This window comes from Apis laboriosa, unplaced genomic scaffold (assembly GCF_014066325.1).
Source record: "Apis laboriosa isolate Shangri-la unplaced genomic scaffold, ASM1406632v1 scaffold34_cov151, whole genome shotgun sequence".
Classification (NCBI taxonomy): Eukaryota; Metazoa; Arthropoda; class Insecta; order Hymenoptera; family Apidae; genus Apis; species Apis laboriosa.
This window is the reverse complement of record NW_025222928.1, coordinates 9,592,523-9,609,355: the sequence shown is the minus strand read 5'-3', so window position 1 is coordinate 9,609,355 and position 16,833 is coordinate 9,592,523. Positions and strand designations below refer to the sequence as shown.

Sequence of the window (16,833 nt, the reverse complement as noted above, 5' to 3'; positions counted from 1 at the left end):
ACAAATGAATACAATTGTTGGCTATATGATATATAGATACGTAATTTAATCTACAATTGGATTACATCAAAAATTGATAAGCATATGCTTATTCAATACTATTTACAAATATATTAAAAATAATTAAAATTATTTATGAGGTGGCCAAGTCCATTGATGTAGTGGTGCTTTCTGCATCAAATTGTCCCACGGTCGCTGTTCAATTATGTCTTGTATCAAGAATATTTCATTTTTCGCATGGTTTATTAATTCTTCTACTTGTCCTTGATTTATCTTTTCTTCTATAACGGCAATATTATCATTCTGTAATATTAAATACGCTATATCAGTAGTTCGAACAATAATTCGATTCGATATAAAAATCTATTTCAAACATCTTTCATGTAGAGTACAACAAAATAATTGTTAAGTAAAAATTACCTGTTCCACGATATTGAGTCTTTCTTTCGCCAAATTTTCAACAGACTTTCTGTAAATATATTCCTTCGGCAAATGACTTGAAAGTCGCAGAATTCTATCGTACAATACACGAAGTTCCAAACGAGGATTCGAGGACACAGCGAGTCCCGTTAATCCTGTTGTCTACGAATAAATAGATACCATGTTCAAATAAAATGAATCGCAAAACAAACAGTGAATATTATAAATATTTACTATATCATACTATTATATATTAATGATTTGGTTATGTTTTGAACGAGATGATAAGATCATATTTCGGAAATAAAAAAATTATTATTCAACACGTGTTATCTATTATATTTAATTATATAAACGTCTTACCTTTTTCAGTACTCCTGACATGATCGTACATGTACGATCCGTTTAAAATAAAAACCAATTATGCGACCATCCGATTCGAGCAATGTCGGAATTATTACGATACATTTTCTGTAGTGGTAACACTGCATCACAGCACCACTATTATCGAATAAACTACCAACCACATTTGATACATGTAACCATATACAAAATTTCTAAACTTGTTTATATTTTTTTCTTAAACCGAATCACTTTAAATTGTATTTTTTCATTTTCATATAATAAAATTAAATTTTAATTAATGTGCGTTTGATTTTTTCTTGTGATTCATTAATAATATTAGTGAATAACTTCAACGAAAGAAATGGGGAACATATATACATATAACAAAATTCGTTTTAAAGATAGATCATTTATTTTTATGTTTTTATATGAATGAACATATTTATCGATTAGATTTAGCAACACGTTCGAGTTCGTCTTTCTTTTTAATCGCGTAAGAGTTAGACGAACCTTTGGCAGCATTAATGAGTTCATCAGCTAAACATTCGGCGATGGTTTTAATATTACGAAACGCGGCTTCCCTAGCACCTGTACATAACAACCAAATAGCCTGATTTACTCGTCGTAATGGAGAAACGTCCACCGCCTGTCTCCTAACTGTACCAGCGCGACCAATACGCGTAGAATCTTCTCTAGGTCCAGAATTGATGATAGCAGTCACAAGAACCTTTATTCAAATATAAATGCATTTTTATTGTAATTTCCATATAAGAATGTTAAAATAATGATTTAAAATATTAATTACCTGTAGAGGATTATCACCTGTAAGCAGGTGAATTATTTCAAAGGCATGTTTTACAATTCTTACTGCCATTAATTTTTTTCCATTATTTCTACCATGCATCATTAAAGAATTTGTCAAACGTTCGACTATAGGACATTGAGCTTTTCGAAATCGTTTTGCAGCATAACGTCCAGCAGAATGTGGTAAATATTTTGCATTTTTCTCTTTAACGGCAATATAATCTTGTAAAGACATATCATTTACTTGTACATCATCACAATTCCAGCGACCAAATAATTTAATTTCAGGTAGTTCTGCAGAAAGGGCCACTGGTAATGTCGTTGTGGTAGGTACCACTATATCATCGTATGTTTCCATTTCAGCCATGATTTATCTATAAAATATAAATTATTATTAAAAACTTATGTTATATATATATATATATATATATATATTTTGATGGATTATTTTGATGATATCAATATTAATTAATGTATTTGTGTATGATAAATAAAATAGAAATATAATATACTTATTGAAAATTTAATATAGATTATTATGTGTTGTTTCATTAAATTATCTTTAATATTAAAGGATAAAGAAAAATATATATTGTGAAAAAAAATATGTATAATTATAGAATGCTCAAATAATAATTGTTTCTTAAAAAATATATTATTAACTATCGAATATACTTCAAAAATAATCTTTCACGGATTCAAATAATCTTTGTACATATCGTATGATAATTAGCGTAATACATTGTTAAGAAGAAAAAGAAATAAAATGAATAAAAAATACATAAACATTGTTCAGTTCAAATACAAAATTTGACACAAATTATAACAAAACAGAAAACTTGAAATAACATGCACATTAGACACAATTTCTTTTCGATTTGACATTTATAATTCTTTTAAATGTTATTTATGAAACGCCATAACTTTGTTGATATAAAACGTGTATGAGTATCATAAAGACATGTGGCCATGTGGTCGATTGAGAACACTTTTAACTGATAAATTCTAGAGCGTATTATATGTTTTGGTCACGAATTATTTTTCATAAATTTTCAATATTTTTCAATATCACCTTTTTCAACACAACCGGTCGGGTAAAGACATCGAACTTTCGAATTCCTTACCATATAACTTTCGTTCACGTCTTCTTTGGAGTAACCGTGAACAGGAAAAGGCCATGACACTAGTGGCGCTCCGACCTGTGACTGCCGGATTTTACATACCTTAATCAATTTCAACATGCGACATAATAATTTTCAAATTTTATATTATATATACCGATAACGTAATAAAGACTACTTTCAAGTATAATTGATTTACATTATATGTTCGATTTATTTATTGTTTGTTTTATCAAGAAAGCGATAGAAATTTTTGATTTTACAGTTGTTATTTTGACCACAAAGTCTTAACATTAGTACTGTAAACGCACAAGCAGAGACGATTGGTTCGTGAGTTGCCATTTTGAGCGTATATTTATGAGTAATTCTACTTAAATTACATATTATTATTAAATTTTAATGGTATTTCTTTGAGTTATCACAATCTTTCAAAAGTGTAGATGTGAAATAATTTGTTATAGTGTATGATAAAGTGTTTGATTTCATGTTTGGGGTTAGTACCGGTTACCGAATAAACCGGTACATGTCGAATAGATAAGTTCACGTCAAATACGAAAGATGTCACTACTAAAAAATCTGGAACAACTTCCGGTCTTCAGAAGGAAACGGTAAGTGTTATTTATATTTTTATATTTATTTCTAATTTATATTAATATATCATCTCATATGTTAATAATACATGTATTTTGATTTCTTCAAAAATTATATATATTGTATAAAGATGTTGCGCGCTGTATTGATGTTTTTATAAAGTACAGTTGTCCAGGTAGCAAGTATATATAATATATTATACGTGATATACTTGCGAAACGAGTAAGATGTATATTGGAAAGAGAAACCCTAAATACAAAAATTTAAATATCAGGTCGGTTATTTCATCGATTAGAAAAGTGTTCTGATCATTAAAATCTAATGAAAACATGCATACAAATGCAATTGATTTCATGCTTAAATTAAATAGTAATAATGAATTTAGTTTAGATGAGAGAAATATTAGGAATAATTTATAATAATATATCTAAAATGATGATGAATACATTTTATTAATATAAAAATGTGAATGTTACAATAAAAAAGAAATAAATTAAATAAGTTTTCGTTGAATGATCTTACCAATCTGATAGAAATATATATATATATATAAACATATTTATAAACATAATTTTAATATTTTATGTTAGTCTTTGAAACATATTTTTAACACGATAAATGTTGATAATCGTTTAGGATTACATAGTAAAGGAACAAATAAAAGAAGACAAAACGTAAATTAAAACGGTAGAATTTTGCTTTGAATCTGCGTCTAGTTTAGCTGGTTGATGTTTTTCTTACAGTAAAAGCAACGCGATGAAAGGTAGAAGGGCACCGATAGCCGAATCGTGGGAGGGTTCGAACATGGGGTGTATCCTAGCAACTTAGCGAATCGCTAGAGGGTAGTCGTTCAGTAACGTAACTACAGATTTTCCTACCTGCCGTCTCCAACCATTTCATGAGCACTCTCTAATTTTTCTTTCATTTTTTTTCAATATAATCGAATTAATCATCATCTATTTTATTTTATTTATATTTATTTTAATCTATGTGTTCGCTTATGTTGTTTCTTTTTATTGTTAATAATTTATGCTACTTACGATAATTGTGGATATATTGTATAACAAATAGCGAACAAAATCGAGAAGGTCTTCAATTTATTTTCAAACATAAGCATGAATACTATCCACATACATTTATATATATTTGTTATGTATTGGAAGAAATAATTTGAAAAGGAGAGAGAAGATAAGGTGAAAGACGAAAGAGATAAAACAAAAATATTTGAAAAAATTTAAATGAGAAAAAATTTGCGAGAAAAAGAAGATATATTGCTTCGTATTTTTACGATGTTTCACATAATAAATGAAAATTAAAAAAGAGTGAAAAGATGCGGCGATATATTAAAAATAGAAAGAAAAGAAATGATGTATAAATACAATTAATAGATGTATAATAATAAAAATAAACAAAAAGACGTATAAAAAAAAAAGACAAAAAATTTGTTACACAGACAAGGAAAACGTTAAGTACATTTCGGATGTTTGTATAGAGCAATTAGTATTTACAAAGAGAGGTGAGGTAGAAAGTAAGTTTTGAACCCAAGGGGAAATTCAAATGGAGCAACGGTAATGAAAGTACGAAATCGGTGTGCGAAGGTAGACGAAAACACGAGGTACACATAAGCCTTGAAAGAGAGGCAACAGAGATAAGTGAAAAGAAAAGCGTGCAAGAGGGTTGACGAGACCACATGCTGCGAATACTCTTCTCGCGTACTGTCCCCTGTCTTTTCCTCTGACCTTACTCCGTTCTCCTCTCTCTATGCATCATGTTCCAAGCTCCCTTTTCTCAACCCCCTCCCTTCTATCATTCGTCCTTTCTTCTTTTCACTATTCCGAACACTGTCAGTCCTTTCCAATCGGTTCTTCGATGCTTCAACTAGGCTTCTGGAACGTCCTACTCACGCTGAAGCTTGATCAAATTTTTTTTTACAATTGAATCTTTTAATATTTTTTAAATAAGTAATTTCAGCTCATATTATGTTTTATAAACTCAGAAAAAATACAGAAACGATATAATCTCGTTTTTAATTGATATTATATATATTATATGAAATTAGTTATAATAAAATTTGAAATATTATATATGAAAAATATATATATATATATATATTTAATATAGCGATTGAACAAATTTTTTGATTAAAAAAGAACTCAAAAATAAAATGAATTAAAAAAATTATACAATTTTTAATGATATCGACATTATTTAAATGTTGAAATTCTATTAAAAAAACGATTCTGAATTAGAAATTAATATTGTAATATACAAAGCAAAAAAAAGCAAACGAAAATAAAATAAATTTCGTTTTGGTAAAAGAAACCTGCGCGTCAAGTAGTCAAATAAACGCGATGTTCGTTCGAATTTAATTTTTAGTAAACTAAATTTTTGCGAACGATAATTTTGCGATCGCATCGAGAAATTCCACGTTATAGCATCCGCGAGGATCGACAAGGCCACGCCCATCCGGATATCGATTCGTTGACAACGTTGCTTTTCGCTCGTGGCTCGGACATACTTACTAAACTTAGAACAACGAACATTGTTATCTTTTCTAATTTTTTTTTATTATTTCATATATTTCATATATGTTTCTCTCTTTTTCATTCTAACTTACGTGTTGATTTTTGGTAAATCGATTGCAAGCAATCGAAAGGGAAACAGAAAGACAGGGAGACAGAGAGAGGGAAGAGAGAGTGAATGAGTGAATGAGTGAATAAAAGAGTGGGAGAGTGAGAGTATGTGTGTGTTGTGTTATGTATGTGTGAGAGAGAGAGAAAGAAAGAGAAAGAGAATCAAACCAAGATCTATAATTTTTGAATCTTGTTTCCTTTGAGGTTCATCAATAAAAATCATTCTGTAAGACATTTATCAATCAAATCTATCAAAAATAATAATAATTGATTTCTTCCTTCCATTCTTTTTTTAATCTTGAACAATATGAATAATTTTGAAATAAATTCTATTTTATAAGAAGCAAAAATGAAATCCAAAGTTCGATGATTCATTTTATTTCGTTTTGAGGCATCGTTCAATTGCTAACGTTCAACAATGAATAACTGATGAGAGATTGTAAACAAAAGAAGAAGAGAGAAAGAGGATAAAAGGGATTGGAGCAGAAGAGAGAAACATAAAAAGAAATACACAATTTTACATTTTAATTTTTTCCAATTTTTTTGCATTTAGTTAAGAAGATATTTGTCATTATTGTTTTATAATAATTTTTTGCTTTTGAAAAAAATACTCCATACAAGAATTGTTGTACATTTTATTAGAAAAAATAATTTATCGTTCTAAAATTAAGAATATTTTAAGTATATCTCTAAGATCAATAAATTATTAATATTTGTAAATTGGATCAGTGAGTTGTAAAAAGAAAACTTTGAAATTTATTTCATAACATATTAAATTTATTAGAATTTTATAAATATCGCATTACATAGATATTATTTACTACGATAATGATCAACAGTTCATTTAGTTCTTTAAAACTTAGAACATATTATCTTCCTGCATTCATGCTTCTAATAGAGCAGTTCTATACATATATAAAAATATATGAGCTAAAAATGTTATTTTTCTTGAAAAATAGATTAAACTTTATATTTAGATTTTATATTTATATTTATTATTATTAGTGCATATTATATAATACTAGTACATTATTAACAGATAAATGTTTCAGAATTTATATTATATGATTGAGAACATAACAAAAAGAGAAATACAACAATTACTAGAGTACAAAATACATAAAAATTTTTTTTTATTTTATAAAAAATATATAATTTTCCGCAAACAATTATATTATGAAACAAATTATAAGTTTATTTGAAATTTTTGAAACGTTAAGTTTTTCTAAAGCTATCGTTTAATAGAACGAATTGCTAAGTATGTTTGCTCTCACTATGTAGCCATGAATCACGTCATATATACGGTTCATTATGGGAAATAAGAATTATCGAAAAAGAAATGATAGTTGAAAAAATAAATTAAATAAATGATTAAATAAATGAACTTAAACGTCTATATATATATACATACAATGATAGGATATATATATATATATATTTCATTTTATGGAAAAAAAAATCAAAATATTTCTTAACGATCTACTTTTTTTTAATTGATATAAGAATTATATTGAATTTAATCATAGATAATGTACATATGTGTAGCTATAAAAAGATTTTTAAAGAAAATTTAACGCATTACATAGCTAGCAGTTTGCTTATATTTTGGCTTATTATGATTTTATATTTTATAATGTATATTTATAATGTATATTTTAAATATATTTATAAATTATAAATATATTTATAATATTATAAATGAGTTTTATCACTTATATTTCATTTAAAGTAGAAAATCAATTAATACAGTAAAATTTAATAATTCATTGGAATTCATGAATTTTGAAATAAATTATTTTAAAATTAAAAACACATAATGCTATAATTAAATCTATATATTATTAATAATAATATTTTAATATAATCAAAATTTAATGTTTTATTCAAAAAATTGCTAAATAATTCTTAATTCTCAAATTATATTTTTTTTTCATTTAAACAATAATTATTGAAAGTTTTCTCATGAATAAAAAAAAAATCATATTGGGAATTAGTAAATTATTTTAGAAATAAAAATTTTTTTGTATTATATAAAAATGTATATATATATATATATGTAAAATGCAGAAAAAATAAAAGAAATTAAAATTAATAAATTTTGTTTAAAATAAGTATCCAATTTTTATTGAAATATATATAACGTATAAAAATAGACAGATATATAAAAATATAAAATTTAATAACATATTTGTAATTTTATAGAAATATTTAGTTTTGATTTCAACTTTTACTAATGTTTTTATCTTATACCATACGAAATTGATAACGTCGCATGTGACACGAAAATGGTAAAGGGTCATATAATCCTCGAATTTCGAGATAAAAAAAAGAGCATTGTATGAGAGGTCTATTCTATATCTCGTCTGTGGTGTGGATATACATATAGAAGGGTGGAGTAGAAAAACCAAAGTGGCGTGGTATCGATGCAGAGTGGGGAGGTTATGACGAAGAGAGATAATAAGAGAGAAAGAATAAAACCAATATAAAGAGCAATAGAAGGAAATAAAATGTTCTGTATCAACTACAAATGGGACCTTGGAAGACACATTGCGAAATTGTCAAAGATCAAAGTCAATAATTATACGATACTAATTTAATCGTTTATAATACATGCATATAAAGATACAATATATCACATTGATATTATCAAAAAACAACATATATATATAAATTATCTGTGTATATAACATAAAAATGAAGAAAGAAAAAAAGAGCAAAAAAAAAAAAGAAAGAAAATAAAAAGAAAAGAAAGCAAAGAAAGTAGCAAAATCATTTTACATATTTGCATGAAATTTTTTATGAAATAATTTTCTTATAAATTTAATAATTGCCAAATTATTTCATTTTCATTATTAAATTTCGTATCATATCTGTGATTTAAATGTTAATATAAATTCGTGTAAAAAAAATTAGTTAAAATTATAATATAAAGACAATGGGAAGAGAATCAAAATTTTATTTCGTTATATTATACGTATATGTATGTACTATACTGATAATCAGGAGCTGGTTTCGGTGAAGAAAACTAAAAGAAGATGATGAAGAGAAGAAATAGGAGGAGAGTCTTTTAGCTCCTTCGGGCTCCTTCGTATTCCTTCGTACTTCTTCACGCTCCTTCGGCTTCTTTTCTTCTTTCCGGGTTTTGCCACGCTCACCGTGACACCACACGGCCTTCGGTAGAAGACGACGGAGGACGCCTGTGCAGAACCCTCGCCCGGCTCCTAACGGTTGGCCAGCACCGGAAACCAATAACCAAGCGCCCTTTCCCCTATCTTTTATCTTTTTTTTTCTATTGATTTCGCTTCTTTTTTTTTTTGTTTTGCTTTCTTATATATATAATATTTATTTTTTTATGAAATTCTGAAACTGATCAACATCTTTGAATTATAAAAATGTATTTCAATTTCTTAACAATATCTTTCAACGCTTTAAAATATTTAATATAATTTTGGACTAATAACGAATCAAAATCATTATGTTTATGGTAGTATAATATAATAAAACGCGATATATAAATTAATGAAATATGAATAATACAATGTATAATAGATATCGATATATTTAAGTTGAAATTACAATTTACATATTCTATAAATTTCAATATATATACATATATGCATACGTGTGTGTTTGTGTGTGTGTGTGTATATGTGATGTGTATGTGATGTATATGGAATGAATAACAAGAATCATCGAAAATTGCATTTATAACATATAAAGCAATAGATTATTTGGTCTATTGAAAATTACTTGTACAATGACAGGATTCATTTCTTTTTTATATGGAAGCAGAAGGGTAACCGAAGCGATAGATACGGTCCTAACCGTAGTTTGCCGAATACAGTCGAGGACGCCCGATCTTGGTGGAGGCCCGTAGCCATGTGTTGCGGTCTGCCGTGAGTGCTTTCTGACAAGGGAGGTGCGGTGTCTGCATTTTTTCTTTACTCGTCACAGCCCGGAAAATCGGGATTTTTCGAATAAATAGACGAGGTATGTGTATTTACGGTACTTTGGCATAGCATCAATAAGATTCGAAAGTGTCAAAGTGCAAGAAAAATTCGATATTTGGAAAAGAAAGTGTGTATATTTCTCGCGCGGCGTCGGCCGAACGAGACGACGAAGGAGTTCTGCTTCGTCTCTCGATGTATACACGAGTAGACTACAGTCGGTATGTGTGTTTGTTTGTGAGAGTGCGCGATCGAAACGAAGAGCACCGATTCGGATCAGTTGAAGACCGGTAGACGTTTACAAATGCAGGAACTGAAACAGAGGCATCGAGTGGAAACGAAAAAAGAGAGAGTGCGCATGATAATCGTGTATCCTCGATAGCTACCAGATAGAGACGGATAGGGTGCTGCGTGCAACTTCTCTTTTCTACACGTACATATACAAACACAAATACGTATACATAATACATACATGACACGCACGCACGACGCACGCACGCACGCACTTACACACGCACGCACGCACGCACGCACGCACCTACTATATTTTTTCATTCTCGCTCTCGTAGATGCTCCGATCTTCTCTTTCCTTTCCCTTTTTCATCCTACTATTTCTATCTTTCTCGATAGCTCTGACTCTGTGTGTCTTGCGCGTGTAGTAGGGCGAGCACGCGAGCAAACGACAAACGAACGAATGCGCACGGGCATGTTCGTTTCTGTGTTAGTATTAGCGTCCCGTTCGTTGTGTTTTGTGTATTCTGCTTGTAACGAGTGTCGCCCGGACATATATTGCAAGTATGGCTGGTTGATCAAACGGCGATGTCAGTTTCGTAATTTCTAACTATACTATATCTTTTTGTCTACATATTCAAAACTTGAAGAAGAGGCAGTTATTGAATCTATTCAGGCTTACGAATGTGGTCTCATAAAAGGGAATCGCCTACAATGTACTTACGTGTTCTCGGACTTTGGGAAAGTGCTACGTATGTTTGTTCCTTCGTCGCATGTTCGTGTTTATCGAGTGTGACGAAAAACTGTATACGATCACTATGTGTATTTACTTCGAAAGCTTAAGAGAATTAGAAAAATATAATAGAATGTAAAAAAAAAAAAGAGGGGGGGGGAGGGAAAAATCGGAGGAAATTAGAAACGGAGAGAAACAAAGCAAGGTTGAAACGAGTGAGTGAGAGTGAAGGTGGACGAGCCACACCGGTTAGTTAACGCTACTACCGAAAAAGAAGAACATGTAGTGTCGCATGGATAATCAAGCTTAAGTATACACAATACAAAGTGCATACAGTGCGAATATATGTGTTTGCAAAAATGTGTACGGACGCGAGCACTTGTGTATTTAAACATATCGAGATCTGGTTGAATGATAGTTGTTACTAGTGTTCGTTTATGCGTGGTTATGTAGGTGCGTGGGAACGAGGTCGTGAGGTGAATTTACTACGCGTCATGAGACATTCGACAATACCGGAAAATTGGTCATCTTTCTTGGAATTGGATTACCTTCTGGAATACACCATCCTCGATGAATCCACATGAATAATAACAGGAGCATCGACGGAAGGAAAAAGAATCTCGAATCTGGCAAGAAAGGATGGATTTTTGAAACGATCAACACGCAAACCTATCCAGCCTTCGATAAAAGCGCACGATGGTAAGAAGCTTGTATTTCCATCGATTCACACAACGTTATACTTTTTATCCATACGTGGTGCACGACAGTGTGCACGCTTTTATCGAGCACGTATATATTCACCACTTACCTAGTGCGTGGTGTGTCGCATTGTGTCGTATTGCTTCGTTTCGTTTCGTTTCGTTTTGTTTCGTTCCGTTCCGTTCCGTTCCGTTCCGTTCCGTTTCGTTCGGTTCCGTTCCGTCTCGTCTCGTCTCGTCTCGTCTCGTCTCGTCTCGTCTCGTCTCGTCTCGTCTCGTCCTATCCCGTCTCGTCTCGTCTCGTCTCGTCCTGTCCCGTCCTGTCCCGTCTCGTCTCGTCGCGCCTCATCTCGTCGCGCCTCATCTCGTCGCGCCTCATCTCGTCGCGTCTCATCTCGTCGCGTCTCATCTCGTCGCGTCTCATCTCGTCGCGTCTCATCTCGTCGCGTCTCATCTCGTCGCGTCTCATCTCGTCGCGTCTCATCTCGTCCCGTCTCATCTCGTCCCGTCTCGTCTCATGTTGTTCTGTCTCGTCCCATCTCGTCCCGTCTCGTCTCGTCTTGTCTCATCTCGTCTCATCTGATCTCGTCTGGTCTCGTCTGGTCTCGTCTCGTCTCGTCTCGTCTGGTCTCGTCTCGTCTCGTCTCGTCTCGTCTCGTCTCGTCTCGTCTCATCTCGTCCCGTCCCGTTCCGTCCCGTTCCGTCCCGTCCCGTCCCGTCCCTTCTCGTCCCGTCCCGTCTCGTCTTATCTTGTCTCGTCTCACGTCGTCTCACATTGTCTCACGTCGTCTCATATCGTCTCACGTCGTCTCGTGGTAGCGTGGCGTAGCGCGTGTGCGTATTCGAATAGTTTAGTGTATGCGTTTTGCGTGCCGTTGTCGAACCAAAGTGAAGCCGGTACGCGACGTATATACATGTGATGCACACATTCTCCCACTTTGAACCGTAGCGATCCTTCAGCTTGCCTTCTGTAGAACCGGTATCGTATAGTTCGCAGTATAATACGTATATTATTTGCACATGCTATGTACATTGACTGCCCTTTCGATCGTTTCTAATGTTTTTAGTACGATTAGATGGAAAACAATATTTCGCGTAACATCATCATGGACCATTGTATGTCACGCAACGATGCAGACTTAACGTGGCTTACGATCGATTACGATCACAATAGACGCGACCTCGTCTTTACGTCTTTCTATCTTCATCTTTATTTGAAAGTTCACTAGGTCATCTTTGCAAATAGGAATCAATCAGTATTTAATATTTGATACGCATTTTATAAATTATTTGCGTCTCATCATCATTTCAATAATTAATTAAAAAAATCCTATTTAGCACAATAGAAACATTACTAGAATTCAATTATCGTTGTATGAATTTTGAATAATGATATCACATTGGACTTGATGTTATATGCTGCTTCTATAAACTTTGAAAAAAATGGAAATGAATTATTGGATTCACATTAAGATAAGAAAGTTAAAAACAGATTTATTAAGAAAAATATGATAAATGGGTATAAACAAATGAAGTAAACGAAAAATATGATATCGTTTAAATATATATACATATATATATTTATATATATATATATATATATATTTGTATAGTAACTTTGTGATTAAATAAAATATCATTAAATTTTCGATTATTTTTTTTTTAGCCAACTAATTCAGGTATTAACATAAGCTGCTTGATAACTCAAACTCAAGTTAGAAGATAAACAATGACCTTGTTTTGATTTACGTAATAATACGAATTTAACATATATCTCATTTATTATGGTATTATTAATCTACCTAGTATTCAGGACGAATTCTGTAAAAACGAAACTATAGTTTTGTCGAGATTAATCTCTGAACGATCGATCGATGCGATAATATAATAGCTATAGTGTTGTTTTTTATGTAAACACAGATCACGATTCATTCGTTCCAGTTATCTATCCTATTATATATCGTTTCACCTTTTTATTTTTCAAATATTTATCGAATCTGCAATCTTTATCTTTAAATTCTTCCGCACGATACTATTTTTTTACAATTTTTATTTATTTATTACGCATTGTTTTTTACTTTACTTTACTAACTGATAATAATAGTCGAATTTTAAATAAATAATAAATAAATTTAATAATTTATTGATTTGATTGATATGAGAAAAGAGAAAAGTTTTGAAAAAAAAGAGCAAGCAAAAAGGCGGGAAATCCAAAAGATTTTTGCAGTAATTAACGATTGATGAAACAATTGTTAATGAAACATCGTCGTCAATTTTTTGATATCATTAATAATTAGTTTTGTACAATTGATAAATTATTTTGATAAATTGATAAATTATCGTCGTGAAATAAAAAAATCGATAGATTGATGTTTCATTATATTTTATCGTAATCGGTGCACAATTATGTATTATTTAAATTTTACCTATTTTTTTGATTTATTTTACTCGTTCCTCTAAAATCTTTCTTATAATATAATTTTTATTTTTCAAACTGGCAAATAAAAGAAGCCAACTTTAAATTTCAACAATTCCAAAAAACAAGTTAGCAATTCATCTACATACGATTTGCATTTCAACTCGTAAATATTTCATTAATAGCATGCATATTTATTATTCGATGGATTTCTTTTACGTTCATTTATTACATATACTTTTATATAATTTTTTTCATTAACTTTTCATTATTTGTTTTTCTGATTGAAATAAAGTTATAACAATATCGTAGCACTTAATATCTCGCTTGATATTTTTTTCCATCCGATTTAGATTTCTGGTTTTCATAGATAACGATAAAAATCCTTGAAATAACGAAAAATTGCGTTTCATACTAATGAAACAATGACAAGTATAAAGTATATTTTAATTAGCGAGAAATATGTATACATTGGTGTAATCTCTGCTATTGATTAAAATAGCTGACTTTAGACACACGGTCATCAAGCGAACGATAACCTTTGTTCGATAAATTCATCTCTTTTTAACATTGGCATATTATTGCTTATTGAAGCAGTAAAAAGTAAGGAAATTTAACGCTAAAAGCGGTCACAAGTAAACAATTTTTACAATCAAGGTTGTACCGAATCAACTACGGAAGGATATATTCTGATATAGAGAATTTATTGTCCTGTCGTATAAAACGTTCGATCATTTGAACGTCAGGATATTTTAAAAAATTTGTTCTTCAACCGAAAACATACATATTTTTACACGATATCTTTTCGTTCTTATATTTCTCGTAAATGGAAAATGCGTAATCAAATAAACAATAAATGGATGGATAAAACGAATCACGGACAGTATTTTCCCAGGATAGAATGTCGGGTCTACGGGCAAGCACAAAATGGCTGCCAGCAGGAACGATCGACCGTGCGTACGTGCGAGCAAGCGAGTTAGGAGATGTTGTTTCTTCTCCTTTGCCCCCCTTTCCCATCCACCGTTTCTCCCGACATTTATACGTGCATGCATATACAAACGCGCGCGCTTTTACACGTACAAATACACAGAACTCGCATCTCTTCTCGCTAACACTCGTTTACTACTTGTACTTACGTACGCCATCTCTTTGCTTTTTCCTTTAATCATATTTCTTTTTTCATTCATAAGATACAGTATCATCCCTTATTCTCATTTACATTTGCTCTTTAGCTTTTTTTCAGTCGCGGATTGTCTTTTTCCTTGCATACGAATAGCATGATCGTGTACATAATATAATATATATGTATTATATACATAAACGCGTATACATATATAACTTTTTTTTTTTTTTTTTTTTCTGAAATTAAAGAGACAATATTAGATGGGTTTTATTCGATTTCTATACGCACGATTATTTCGTCAATCTGGCGAAAGAGATAAGAATTCATTATCGATTCAATCAATGTTGGAGAATCTTGTTTTCAATTCTGTTGTATTTGTTTGTTGTCCATTTTACGATAAGAGTATAAGATCAGACGAAGAGAATGAAATAAAATGAAACAAAATTATATGCGGAAATGACTAATTGGAAAGATTTAGATAAAAGCAAAAAGGGCAATGGGTACGCCGTGGAACGGAAACTAGCACCGCATAGCATGGCACGATGTCGATGACAGTGAAACTTGTATGGATGTATTAGCAATGCCAACACACGGCTACCTATAGCTCATACAATGTTCAATGATGACCGCATATGTGGTACTAATTGTGAAGCGTAACCAGTCAAGTTACAATTATTCACGTCACGTATATACATGTAACGTATACATGTATATCTTCGATCCCCTTTGAGTTGCTCTCTCCGAGCGCAATAAACTCGTTTTCTCTTACCCTTCTACCATCCAAACTCGACTCCTATCGAAGGATAGATTATTGTGAGAAAATAAAAGGAAACATAAGGGAATTTCGTTCATCTTAGAATTAAATTTTTTCAAATATTATAATTATTAATTGACGAGTTTCTTAAAAATAATTCAATTGATATGATGTTTGACGTCTCGTTTTCATCAACGAAAATAAATTCATAGATAATGTCTGCATTGTGACGAAATAAAAAAATCGTATTTAATCGTGATTAGAAGGATGATTTATCGATTTTTATCTTATCAGATCCTGATGTTTTTAAAAATCTTTGCCCGGTTCATGATGATTCTAAAAAACAGTGAAGAATGGAATAGCGAAGTTGTATTATGCGAGGCATTTCACGTTGCATTTTTGAATTATTACTCAATATATCTTTATCGTATATTTACTAATATAATTTATTATCGCTTTTTTCAAATGTTAAAGTATTCAATGTTGAAAATTGTTTTTCTTTTTCGAAGAAATTTTGTTTGGAATATATCGTATGTATTATCTAATCTGGTGAAATGTTTATTATAATGTCGTTATAATATTAAATATATACGAATATATACGATATTTATAACAAATGCGTAGGATTAACGATATCCATATATATATACGCAGAGAGGATATATTTGCATATGCGGGAACTAAAGAAAAATATGAGTATATATTTTATCCATATCGCTTTACTTGTCATTAACTAATCGCATATGTATTTACTCATATATTTATTAATGGATCACATATATACTTACATACACGTATACAATCGGTCAAAAAAGTGGTATACCTGTAAAATACGATAACATTTTTAAAATTAGACTTAACAACTTGAGTTTTTTTGACAAGTTAGACGGATAAGTTTAGACTATTAAACGATGTATAATAAAATTTTTGAAAAAATAATCTTCCTATTTTTTTCGCGATTCCAACCAAATTCTACGACAAATTGTAATTTTTTTTTTTTTTTTTTTTTTTTTTTTT

General features: G+C 30.7%; 2 protein-coding genes and 2 long non-coding RNA genes across 5 annotated transcripts in view; 1 reads left to right on the top strand and 3 right to left on the bottom strand.

Annotated features, from left to right (window-relative positions):
- Window positions 1-22: 22 nt before the first annotated feature.
- Window positions 23-917, bottom strand: LOC122714897 (NADH dehydrogenase [ubiquinone] 1 alpha subcomplex subunit 5). The gene is made up of 3 exons (XM_043936665.1): window positions 784-917; window positions 421-582; window positions 23-303 (listed from the first exon to the last, which is right to left on the bottom strand). Exons 1-3 carry the CDS (start codon window positions 802-804, stop codon window positions 130-132), a joined length of 357 nt encoding a protein of 118 aa, XP_043792600.1. The 5' UTR covers window positions 805-917; the 3' UTR covers window positions 23-129.
- A 237-nt stretch (window positions 918-1,154) lies between these two features.
- Window positions 1,155-2,802, bottom strand: LOC122715278 (40S ribosomal protein S5). 2 transcript variants are annotated; one of them, XM_043937344.1, is made up of 3 exons: window positions 2,694-2,802; window positions 1,571-1,943; window positions 1,155-1,492 (listed from the first exon to the last, which is right to left on the bottom strand). In XM_043937344.1, the coding sequence occupies exons 2-3, from the start codon at window positions 1,934-1,936 to the stop codon at window positions 1,208-1,210; spliced, it is 651 nt and encodes a 216-aa protein (XP_043793279.1). In that variant the 5' UTR covers window positions 1,937-1,943; window positions 2,694-2,802; the 3' UTR covers window positions 1,155-1,207. The 2 variants fall into 2 exon arrangements, with proteins under 2 accessions (XP_043793279.1, XP_043793278.1); XM_043937343.1 differs by having other exon boundaries at window positions 2,642-2,737.
- A 235-nt stretch (window positions 2,803-3,037) lies between these two features.
- Window positions 3,038-16,833, top strand: part of LOC122714893 — a 17,908-nt gene continuing 4,112 nt past the window's right edge. Inside the window, exons 1-2 of the long non-coding RNA XR_006346733.1 lie at window positions 3,038-3,298; window positions 9,707-11,524. This is a non-coding gene — a long non-coding RNA (uncharacterized LOC122714893). The remainder of the gene's footprint in view (window positions 3,299-9,706; window positions 11,525-16,833) is intronic.
- On the bottom strand, window positions 8,812-11,683 carry LOC122714894. Its single transcript, XR_006346734.1, has 3 exons — window positions 11,634-11,683; window positions 11,374-11,451; window positions 8,812-9,135 (listed from the first exon to the last, which is right to left on the bottom strand). It is a non-coding gene; the product is annotated as an uncharacterized LOC122714894 (long non-coding RNA).

What these genes read in the sequence shown, in the direction of transcription:
- LOC122714897 (XM_043936665.1), bottom strand. Translation starts at nt 804, where the DNA reads ATGTCAGGAGTACTGAAAAAG. An exon ending in TGTCAGGAGTACTGAAAAAG is followed by an intron (nt 583 to 783) that starts GTAAGACGTTTA and finishes ATTTATTCGTAG; the next exon opens with ACAACAGGATTAACGGGACT. An exon ending in GACTCAATATCGTGGAACAG is followed by an intron (nt 304 to 420) that starts GTAATTTTTACT and finishes TTAATATTACAG; the next exon opens with AATGATAATATTGCCGTTAT.
- LOC122715278 (XM_043937344.1), bottom strand. Translation starts at nt 1,936, where the DNA reads ATGGCTGAAATGGAAACATACGATGATATAGTGGTACCTACCACAACG. An exon ending in CAGGTGATAATCCTCTACAG is followed by an intron (nt 1,493 to 1,570) that starts GTAATTAATATT and finishes ATTTGAATAAAG; the next exon opens with GTTCTTGTGACTGCTATCAT.